The sequence below is a fragment of the Populus nigra genome, chromosome 3 (assembly GCF_951802175.1).
Source record: "Populus nigra chromosome 3, ddPopNigr1.1, whole genome shotgun sequence".
NCBI lineage: Eukaryota > Viridiplantae > Streptophyta > Magnoliopsida > Malpighiales > Salicaceae > Populus > Populus nigra.
Window position 1 is genome coordinate 19,513,540 of NC_084854.1, and position 11,978 is coordinate 19,525,517.

The 11,978-nt window shown below is 32.2% G+C and overlaps 1 protein-coding gene across 1 annotated transcript; it reads left to right on the forward strand.

Annotated features, from left to right (window-relative positions):
• The first annotated feature begins 6,523 nt into the window (after positions 1-6,523).
• On the forward strand, positions 6,524-11,730 carry LOC133690250 (sulfoquinovosyl transferase SQD2-like). The gene is made up of 11 exons (XM_062110478.1): positions 6,524-7,106; positions 8,322-8,388; positions 8,803-8,873; positions 9,087-9,204; positions 9,284-9,357; positions 9,486-9,541; positions 9,637-9,720; positions 9,881-9,968; positions 10,058-10,135; positions 10,673-10,729; positions 10,988-11,730. The coding sequence occupies exons 1-11, from the start codon at positions 6,724-6,726 to the stop codon at positions 11,472-11,474; spliced, it is 1,563 nt and encodes a 520-aa protein (XP_061966462.1). The 5' UTR covers positions 6,524-6,723; the 3' UTR covers positions 11,475-11,730.
• Positions 11,731-11,978: the final 248 nt, after the last annotated feature.

Genomic DNA, 11,978 nt, shown 5'->3' on the forward strand with positions numbered 1-11,978 from the left:
CCGGTGTTTTCACTTCTTAACGCCTTTTTTAAATAATATTCGTTAAATAAATTATAAAAGTTTATAATTTGAAATTTTTTAATAAAATATAACAATTTATAAATGTTGAGATTATAAAATATAACATTTAAAATTATCACGATTGAAAAACACGAGAACTAAAAATATCATGACTCCAAATCTCATCCTAACTAAGTTCAAATCTCAAAATTAAACCCTAATTAATACTCTAACCTCAAATCAAACCCGAAAAACAAATTCTAAATAATATCCCTTCTCCAAATTCTCGTTCTAGCTAATTTTAAACACAAAATACTATATTCAAATTTTGAAATCTTTTATGAACATAAAATTAAAGTTGATTGTAGATTGCTTTGAAAATTGAAGTAGCTTATAATTGAAATTTAAAGCTGAACCTAAATAACATGTGGGCTATTGTAACCTAGATTAAATATTATGTAAAAACCTAAATTTTTTTAACTATAATTTCTTAACCATTTCCAATTAGTATTTCTTTTATTTTATTTGATTTTCAAGCATATTCATGTAAATTATTTTTTTGTAACTAGTATTATAGTAATTGAAGTTGCTAATAATGCAACATAATAATGTTGGCTTCATTCACCTATAAATGACTGATTTGAAATTCTGGATAATCTAAATATAAAAATTATAAAAATTATCGAAATTAGTAATTTATCAAACATGAAAAAGCCTACAACAATGTTAACATTCCAACTACAATCAACCTTGTTGTCTATTAGAGAGTATTATAAAATCATATCTTGAAGTTTCATCTAAAAGTTTAATTTATTGGGTTGAGGTGTTCTCTGATATGGTATCACAACCTTGATAACCAAACGATCACGAGTTCGAATCTCACCACTCTCATTCTCTCTTTTAATTAAAATTTAATTAATGGTACAAAGTAGTGTGTATTTGTGCAAATTTCAAGCCCAAATGGCTCTAACTTGAGAGGGTGTATTAGAGAGTAATATAAACTTATGTTTTGGGATCTTATCTAATAGTTTAAGCTTTTAGGTAAATTGGTTCTTTGACATTGTCTTCATTCACGTTTCCACCTATAAAATTTAATTTGGGTGAAGGATTAAGGTTAGGGTATTGTTTAGTGTTTGATTTTGGGGTTTGAGGTTAGTTAAGAAGAGGTTTTAGGATTAGGATATTGTTTAGAGTTTGATTTTAGAGTTTGAGTAGACGTTGATATTAGGAATCATGACATATTTAGTTTTTACATTTTTCAATCATGACAACTTTAAATATCACAATAAGTATAAATTATGTTATTTTGTAAAAAAAATAAAATTAAAGGTATTATTTTACCAATATTTTAGATAAAAATGCTAATTTAAAAAAAAATATATATGTAATATTCGCACTCAAGTAACTGAAGTAACCTTAACAAAATTTAAGTCTTGTTTATTAACCAATGCAAAACAATCTCTAACCACCTTAACAATGCCAGCCCCTTGTCCTCCAAAATCACTCATACCATGTTTACCATTGATCATATTTATAGCTCACTTCACTTCCCTCACCTTCGAACATAAAAAGGACAAAGACCACCCGAAAAAAAGAAAAAGAAAAAAAGAACAGTGTTGTAATGAAGGGCACACACACTAGCATTAACAGAAAACAATCCAGCATATGTTTTTTTTTCTCTCATTTTAAAGCATGATTTGTATCCTAAATTTTCCTTAATTAATTACCTATGGCGTTTTCAGAACAACAATATTTCCCCCATCTCTGCCAAGATTCTAAAAGGCAATATTCAATTTGAGAATTTGAATTCAATCCCTCACCAGATGATGTAGTCCAAATACTAGAATTGCAATCATCTCTTTCAGCATCAAAAGGTAATTTTCTTGACTAGAGTTTGGATTCACGATAGGTCAAGCTCCTCATTATTTCCAAGCTAAAAAATAGGGATTTCTATAAATGACCCACTTATCTCACCAATCCAGTTCTCCATTACATATGTTTGAGATACGAGTTTTGTTCTATGAAAAACTAGAGTTAATTTAGCCCAGATATTGAATTAATCGATATTGTATTTGGTTTCTTCTCGTATAGTTCGATACAAAGAATTCTCATTATGATAGTGATTATTTTAAAAAAACTATTCATGTAATTACTATAAAGTGAATTGAGTTGGAGGGGAAAGTCCTTTTTCAACAATGTTCATTATGATGATGATCATGGTGCAGTGTTTGTTGGAAGTTTGAAGAAACAAAGAAGAATAGGAAAAAGATCACAATGTTGACTCGTTTTTTTAAGGCTTTTCAGAGGCTATAAGCTGACAAATTAAGGGGATCTTGTTTGTTTTCCTTCTCTATCCCATTGCTCAAACTTTTACAGTCCCCAGCACTAAAAAGAGAGTGAAAATTACTATAAAGTGACACTCATTCATATGATCTTCACCCTTTTTACCTTCTTCTGCTAGCCTTTTTAGTTCCTTACTTTTTTTTATTCAAGTGGAACCAAAATGATTGTCCCAATTACTCATATGGCCATCTCAATTTCTCAACTATAAAAGGTAGCCAACCAGCTAGCCAACCCAATTTATCTTGACCATTATAATTGCCTATAATTTTAAAATAGTTTGGCTAATTAGATCAGCATTAAAGATAAGATGCCTCGTGAAATAGTGAATGAATAAGAAAGGCACTTCATGGGAAATAGGAACTCGTTTCTTTTTCCAACGATGGCTATGAAAAGCCCTGGTGGAAAGTTACATTTGTAGTGAACATATCCTTTTTAATAGATGGGGAATCAAGGTAACTTCAACTAGAGATTTTAAAATAATCAATTAGTAAATATTAACATTTATTTAATAAGCTCATTTTGAAGAGAAATATATATATATTCAGAACAATTAAAAAATAGTCCAGATGGTCCAGCTTCATCAACTATTATTAGGCTTTGTACTTCAAAGTTATCAAATACCATGAATAACCCATTGTTTCTCTGAACTAAATAATTAAGACTATCTAGGAATTCAACCTTTTCCTCACCTCTATAAACTAGTATGAGTTGTTTCCAATCTTGTTTGATAACTTCTAATACATCTAAAAAATTAAAATCCTTGAACAACCTAGTGTAATTAGCTAAACCATAAGTTTTTGGTACATGTTGAATTCCCCTAAATTGCCTAGCAACCAATAAAGGTGAATAACTAATATAACTAAATAGTCTAATTAATGAGACCCATGTTTTATCTTCACAATTCATGACACAAAAAGAGTTTCCTACCCCAAAGGCTTTCCATCTGAAATTACTATAAGGGACAACCTGATATTTCTTTACCTATGCTTTTTCATCCAAGCTATTCCAATCTTCACTCACAATAACCTTTAAAAGCTTTATGTTAAACCATAAAAAATAATTGAATGCCTCTTTTAGAGTTTCCAAATGGCTTACCACTCATATGAATAGTAAAGAAATACAACATTGCATTGTAATGTAACCTACAATGGTTCAATGATATGAAAGCCTCGGCCAAGATAATTGTAGTAGGGATGTTCTTTGTTTGCTTATATCCAATAAAAGCATTAGTGGCTTTAACACCGATACTATTAGCAGCTTCTGATAGAAAAAACACTAACCAAAAGATGGCAAAAACAACTACTTGATATATATCTTTTATTTCCTAACTTCCCTTCGACTTTGTTTGTCTTCAGCCTAGCTTCAATAAGCTTCCATTTAAAACTTCCATCAATTGTTCTATATTGCCAATTTTATCTAAGTGTAGCAATTTAGTGATTTCAGCAGCTGTGTCTCCAATTCTTTTTCTAAAATAAACCTTATAAGGGTTGTTTGGAAAATTCAAAATTTGAGCATACTCCTCAATAGTATAGGTTATATCAATGTCTCCAAAGGAGAAACATCTATAATTTGAGTTCCAGAAATGCAACATGGCTTTGACTATTGAAATTTGTATTGAAATCCCTATTAGATGAGCGATCCTCCTATACATCTTTTCAAAAAGATTCTCATCCATCTAACTTATAACCGACACACACTTCTCTATGTTATTTACAGACCAATGTATTTTAGTTATATGCGGTAAATATTAAAAATATATAGGATTCAAAGCTTAGAACCTACTGTCAATATACAAACATACACATATATTGTTTTTATCAATCTAAAAGCTCATTCAATATAAAAATACAACATTAAAATAACTTATTATCATTATCATTATCATTATTATTATTATTATTAGCAGAAGTAGTAGTAGTAATGATAATAGTAATGATGATCATAATGCTACTAATAATAATAATGATAGTAAGAATAATGCTAGTGATAACAACAACAACAACAACAACAATAATAGTGGTGATAGTGATAGCCATAATATTAGTAATGATGATGATGATGATAATAGTAATAGTAATAGTGATAGAGATAGTGATAGTGATAATAATGATAATTCATTATTCAACGTTAGATTTGTTGGGGATTGAGTTTCATTATTTTTCCATATATGACACTTTCAATCTAATGACTCAGGTTATGAGTTTAAAATATTGATGTAACTCGCTGTTCTCTTTTATTTTTTTACTTATTGTATTTTTTGAATTCATCATTCAACATTAATTTTTAAAAATAAAAAAAGACATTATGGTTTTTATAATTTCTTTTCTATCGGGTTAACCTGATCTCATAACCTGGCCCATGAGTTTTGCAAGTAAAATAAGTTGGCTCACCCCTTATTACCATACCTCGGTTTGACTCGATCCTAGTTTTTTAGTCTATTTTTCTTCAATTACATACTTTCAAAGTTTTTTTCAGGTTATCGTGGTTATTATTTTTTTGTTTGTTTACTATCATTGTTGATTTTTCTTATCATCTAATTAAAATAAAACTAACTTATTAAGTCGGTCAAGGCTATAATTAGAGTGATTTGTTTTTCTTATTTATTTAAAACACACTTGCAATGTCTAGACATCAATTTTTTCCCATATAAAAATACAAACACGTGGCGTAGCACAGGTCCATATATATATATATATATAAGAATCGGGTTTATGTATATTGTTATAGTATATGCAAGAAGTGAAAGACCCACCATACAGGCAAAGAAAGTGAGGCCTAAATCATAGCAATTACATACTAGTATTTTTTAGACAGGTGGTTTGGACTTCATCGCAGGCCGAGCTATATTAAAAAAAACCTTTAAAAGCCAATGTAAAGGCGTTACTATCATGTTTTAAAAAATAAAATAAAAAAAATTGTTACTTAGGTCATAGATCCTACTGGATCTAATAAATGGTTCCATCTAATTATATGATTAAAAAAAAGCTAAGACAATAAAAGAAAAGGTGAGCATGATGACAACAGTAAATGGGCAGCGTAACTTGAAATAAAAAAAAAGAATTAAAAAGAAATAAATATTAATCAAAAAAATAAAAATCAAATTTAATATAAAAATTAAATAAAACTTAATGATAAGGAAAAATTTTAAATAAATCAATTTAAAAAAGGATTCAAGACAAAATAAAATGCAATAAAAAAAACGATGATCAAACTTAATATAAATAACAAATGATAGGACACCTCTGATTTTTTGCAGGAGCTTAAGAGAAAAGAGAGATGAGAAGGAAAAAAAACCCATAAGAGCCTAATAGTTGCGACCTTTTGTAAATGCACTGCACCACCTAGAAGAGTGCGGTGTGGTGCTTCCAACACCGTTGTGGAAGTTGTCATTTCATCGTTTATTGATGCCTTACACTCTCCCTAAAAACCGTGAAAGCCACTTATCCTTTGGCGTATGTGGTACACACATTAACCTATTTACAATGTCTGTTTACCCCAGTCTTCATACATGTTTTAGTTTTAATTTTGGTCACTTGAAACTTAATTGTCTTAATCTAGCCCAATTTTGATTTTTTTCCTATAAACCTAAGCATCAACCGACAAACAAAATGCTATCTCAACATTGCTAAAACCCAATACTTAGGCAATCAAAATAAATTATCATGTCAAATGTCAAATAAAATCAATGTAAAATGATCAAATTAAAAAAAATAAAAATTGAGTATTATAAAAAAACTTTTCTTGACCATAGGAAGCAATCCATAATCTTAGCTAACAAAAAGGATTGAATATTTGTTTCAACTTTGAATTTAATTCATAAAGCTCTAATTCTTGTCAATTATTAATAATGCATCAAAATATTCTCTTAACACTACAAGGCCCCTAGATGCAGGCATTAAAACAAATTACCACTATAGTTTCAAAAAAATATAATGTTAAAGAATTAAATTAAAAAATAAATAAATGGAGAGATCAAATGAAAAAATGTTTTGGGACAAGAAAAAAAAGGTTTTACTATGCGAATGAACATAGAAGCCCCTCACAGCCTATGGTACATTACTGATGTCTGATGCCTTTTATTTTTTTTCTTTAAATTAAATTTATTTATTTATTTATTAATTTTAATCTTAATGCTCAAGGAGCCAGAAGGCATATGCTTCACATGTTCTTCGATTGATACCTCAGAGAAACGTGAGTGTCCTTCCATCGATCGGGAATATCCATTTCTATTTCCCTTTGTACCCTTCATGATTCCTTCCAACAATAAAAATTATTGTTCCTCCCATTAACAAGCATTAATCAATTGCGAAAACACACCCAAAATTCAACCTGCAAAAACCCAGCTCACTCCACCCATATATTACTTACACCCTGCTCATCATGATACCTTCCACTTCTCTCTCCATAATTCCTACTCTCTCCCCTATTCCTTTCTATTCCATCACTTGCTCATCTTCTCCTTCAACATCCTCTTCTTCTTTCCTGTACCCGTGTCTGGTTTCTTTTAAAGTTTCAAACTTTTCTTCTCGTAAACCAAAACCCATTGATCTTTCTTGCAAACAAAACTGCTTTACTGAGTTTCAGAGGCTCAAAAAGGGTGAAAGAAATAAATGGTGTTTTCTTGTTAGAGCTAAAAGCAATAACGATATGACTATTAGTGAGGTTAGGGAAGAAGACGAAGAGAACCCTCCTCCTTTCCTTGACTACGATACCATTTCAAGGCCTAGACGCATTGCTCTTTTTGTTGAGCCTTCTCCATTTGCGTGAGTCTTTGTTACGTTGTTGTTTTACAAGTTCTTGGAAAATTATGGGCTTAATGCTAGTTTCTTGCATTGTATGATGAATTCTTGGATCTGTGACTAAACGTTGACTTTGAGTCTCTTTGATTGCTTTGTGTTTGATGAAATGATTGTGACAGTTTCAGGTTATAATTTCCATGCTGTTTTCCCGTTTACATCTGCTGATTCTCTTCTAAGTAATACTGTATAGCTGTTTGATGACTGAATTTTTTTTTTATCTTTAGTTGCTATTGCCTTTTTTATGATTATGTCATGGTCTCTGCTAACTGGCAATAGTGTGAAGTTTGGATCTAACTAGGTGTTATTTCCAATGTTCCATTGTCTCGGTTGATTAAATTATGCATCTATGTTTTATGGCTTCTGTTTGACGGCATATTAATTTGTTTAGTGTGTCTTAATTTCTTGGAAGTTGTGCTTGACTAGTGTATTTCACCATATGGTGCATTTTGTCAATGATTCCAATCTTCCACTATTTTTTCTGATTGAATGCTATTCCATCATAAATTCCAAATTCATTACTCTCTAAAGACTAAATAGTGAATTTGTTTTAAGTTTCCACTTTGGAAGGTATTTTTTGTTTGCACTGGAATTTATATTTACTATTCTTTGTATGTAAAAGATTTAGGGATTGAATCTTAGTAGAAGTTAGTCATAGAAGTTCAAAAGCTAAAACTTTTCACCGTGTTAAGAAGGCCAGTGGCAAGTGGTCATGGTAGCAGCTATAATTCTTATGGTTCTTGATGCTCATATATTTAGTGACACTTGGTTTTGATGCATTATCCAATTGGATTGTAAGTATTTTGTTTTGTAATCTCCATTTTATGGTGAACTATTGATTGCCTGCACCTGGATTTAGCTTTCGAGAAAGTCAAACCAGATATCTCTTCGTGTTTTTTGTTTGTCACCTTGTCTCTCCACATTTTTTAAGTTTCATGCTTCAGCTGACACAATGGATATCATCATCGAAATGTTTCATATACTGACGTGTTTATCAGCACGTATATACATGATTTTTTTTTCTATATTTTCTTGATGCTCATATACTGACATGTATATCAGCATAAATATCGTCATTAAGGGGCATCCTGTTATTGTTTTTGTTTTCTTCAATGTTTACTATTAGTTGAGAGTGAATAGTGGGAACTTATTGAATACCATCTATTTCCTTTTATTTTGCAGATATGTATCAGGTTATAAAAACAGGTTCCAGAATTTCATCAAATATTTACGCGAAATGGGGGATGAGGTAATTTAAAATACTTTGACTTTTTTGGTGCATGACTATAGTTTTATTTTGTTTTTTCTTTTCCATGCATACTGATGAGGCTTATTAGCTTCAGTGTATGAACGAGGACCAGAGTGCTTGCTCACCCATTTTATATCAGAACCTATTTCTCCTGTTTTGGGTTACCAATGGTACTTTAAATTTTGAAACCTTTGAGCACAAATCAAAAGCAAACAGAGTTAAATCAACAGAGTTTTTGATATAGCTTCTTATCATCTTTCTATTTGTTAATTCAGCCTAACTGGCTCAGTTTGTTTATAGCTGCTAGCTGCAAAACATCAATTTTGCTCCCTTTCTTTTCTCATCTTATTTTAGGTAATAATGCTATCACATCGTAAAACTAACAAGTTGGCCTTGTAATGCTACTACATGTAGGTGATGGTTGTGACGACACATGAAGGAGTACCTCAGGAGTTTTATGGAGCAAAATTGATCGGATCACGGAGGTTGCTACAATATCCTATGATTACGTGCACATTACCACCGTGGCTTATAGATTATCATATCCTTACATGTGTACTATTGTGGTTTGCTTTAATTGTTTTCCTGGTTCAACTGCATAATCTAGGAACCAGAGTGTTATTTCAACTTGATCAAAAGCTTTGATTTTAAAAAATAAGATTCCTCTCTTGGTTCTTAAACTTCTTCCCTCTTTACAGCTTCCCCTGCCCTTGGTATCAGAAGGTGCCCCTCTCTCTAGCACTTAGTCCAAGAATAATTTCAGAGGTTGCACGGTTTAAGCCTGACATAATACATGCATCATCACCTGGGATAATGGTGAGTTTTCCATTTGAAGCAAACAATCTTCATTATATATTGGTTATGCAAGACTGACAGTCACAGTCTTGTACTGCAGGTTTTTGGTGCACTTGCCATTGCAAAACTGTTGTGTGTCCCCATAGTGATGTCTTATCACACTCATGTCCCTGTGTGAGTTTTATTCTCCTATGACCTTTCTAACCACATGTCTATGCTGCAGCTTCAAATTCTTATGCGACATTTCCTTTGATATGTCAATTGGTTTTTTGCAGACTTTAATTCTTTGTTTTCATTTGCAGATACATCCCAAGGTACACTTTTAGTTGGCTTGTGAAACCCATGTGGATGATCTTAAGTATGTATTATGCATTTTATACTCATAGTACAACAAATTCTGCAGGCTGAAAATTACTGAGTCAATAATGACCTTTGTTTTCTCCTTTCCATCAGAATTTCTTCACAGAGCCGCTGATCTAACTCTAGTGCCATCAGCTGCTATTGGGAGGGATCTTGAAGCAGCTAGGGTGACAGCAGGTGGATATAAACATCTCATTCCTGATCACATAGCTTTTAACATTTCCTTATGCCAATTTTAGTGCATAATGTGCTTTATTCCCAAAATTAATGTCATGAAAATGTTGCCTCTGCATCCATGCAGCTGTGTTTTAAATTGATTGTTATTGCTTGTTTACAGCTAATAAGATTCGTCTTTGGAATAAGGGTGTTGATTCTGAAAGTTTCCACCCCCGTTTCCGCTCTAATGAAATGCGAATGAGATTAAGGTAAGGCCATCCTCTCATTCTATACACCTATTTCATTATGCTAGGAATCTGGAATATATCTGGGTGTCATATATTTTTGGTCTAAACAGTAATGGCGAGCCTGAAAAACCATTGATAGTCCATGTTGGACGACTAGGAGTTGAGAAGAGTTTGGATTTTCTCAAAAGGTATTACATGAACCCCTTTCACTTCTTTATTTATTCGCATGTTTTTCTCCTTTTCATTTTGATGAATGAAAATATTAATTTGTTTTCCTAAATCAGTAGATGCCAAACTCAATGCAATTTCTATGTTAGGCCCACCATTTCTTAAAAGTTCAAATATGAAAGTACTGGTAGAGCTGACTCAATAAGCTTTGTTCTCATATACTGTGCTAAATTATTAAATGAAGTGTCTGAAAGCTTTTGCTGCAGATGCTCTCATGGACATTTTACTTGAAAATTGATGTGCATATCCAATGAGGGTTTCGTTGTGATACTTTAGTACTTTTTAATTGTTCTTAGCAGTATTTTGAAATGGAATTCTTCTGCTACATTATCATAATTCCCTGTCCCATTTTGTACTGAGGGAGTCATATTTCTGCTCTCTATTCTTCCTAATGTATGACTTGATTGCTTTAATGTTACCCATCTAGTTCTTACCACCTTTGATCCTGAACAAAAAAGTAGTGCTATCATTTGCCAGTAATGAATTTGATTTAACAGGGTCATGGATAGGCTTCCGGGAGCAAGGATTGCCTTTATTGGGGATGGACCATATAGGTACTGCATTCTGAAACTTTTCAATTAGTTCAAAGGAAGTAAAGACGTTATTATGATTCATGACCCTCACAAGCTTCAAATGTTTGATTTTTACAGTCTGAAATGTTACCAATGTTATTTTTCAAACTGATTTTTTTAAACCAAAACTTAACTTTCCCATTTCAACTAGACAATGAAATTCATATTTACCCCTGTAAAAAAGGTTGTTTAGAAATCCCCAGTATCTTACTTTAGGAAACATGGATTTTTTCTTTTCAGGGAGGAGCTGGAAAAGATGTTTACTGGCATCCCTGCTGTATTTACTGGGATGTTGGGAGGAGAAGAACTCTCTGAGGCATACGCCAGTGGGGATGTTTTTGTGATGCCTTCAGAATCCGAGACACTTGGTCTTGTTGTTTTGGAGGCCATGTCATCAGGAATTCCTGTCGTGGCAGCTCGTGCTGGGGGGATACCAGATATAATTCCTCCAGAACAAGATGGCAAAACTGGGTTTCTCTTTAATCCAGGAGATCTTGATGACTGCTTGAGCAAGTTAGAGCCTTTGTTGGATAACCAAGAACTGAGAGAAACAATGGGCAAGGCAGCACGCCATGATATGGAGAAGTATGACTGGAAGGCAGCGACAAAGAAAATACGGAATGAACAATACAACGCTGCAATTTGGTTCTGGCGCAAGAAGAGAGCCCAGCTATTGAGACCTATCCAGTGGCTAGTAAAACGTCTCTTCCCATCTCCAGAAGTTTAACTGCAGGTGATGAAAGTTCGTGTAAGAGCTTGTCTTTGAAAAGGTAAATTAATGGGAAGAAGAAGGATTTTATTTTTTTATTTTTTTTATAACCAACTTGCTGTAGTTCTTGTTGTGACAATCAATTAAATTACCATGTGCTCTATTAAATGTCGATAGAAATTAATTGGGTTTTAGGGTCAAAGATTTGATTGTCATTATTATTAGATTATTTATTTATTTGTTATTAGTTAATAACAAAAGGTATTTTCGCTCACATCCTTAAACTCTAACAGGTGGTGTTGTAATATTTATTTAGAACTTGAACTTCATGTTGAAAATTAATCGCTAGATTGAAGAAGGCTGCAAGTAAGAAAATGGCAGTATCTTTTGGTGGTAACGAGGAATATAGGAGATTGGCAAACGAATGGGAGTGAACGAGCTTATATTTAGCTTTCAGTCAATCAGAGCTTATATTTTACTTGATTTGATATATAGACGGAGATGGAGATATAATTTCCATAT

Bases quoted from the DNA above. Each gene is read 5' to 3' on its own strand.
- LOC133690250 (XM_062110478.1), top strand. From the start codon at position 6,724: ATGATACCTTCCACTTCTCTCTCCATAATTCCTACTCTCTCCCCTATT. The intron at 7,107-8,321 runs GTGAGTCTTTGT...TTTATTTTGCAG, and splicing joins GTTGAGCCTTCTCCATTTGC to ATATGTATCAGGTTATAAAA. The intron at 9,205-9,283 runs GTGAGTTTTCCA...CTTGTACTGCAG, and splicing joins CATCATCACCTGGGATAATG to GTTTTTGGTGCACTTGCCAT.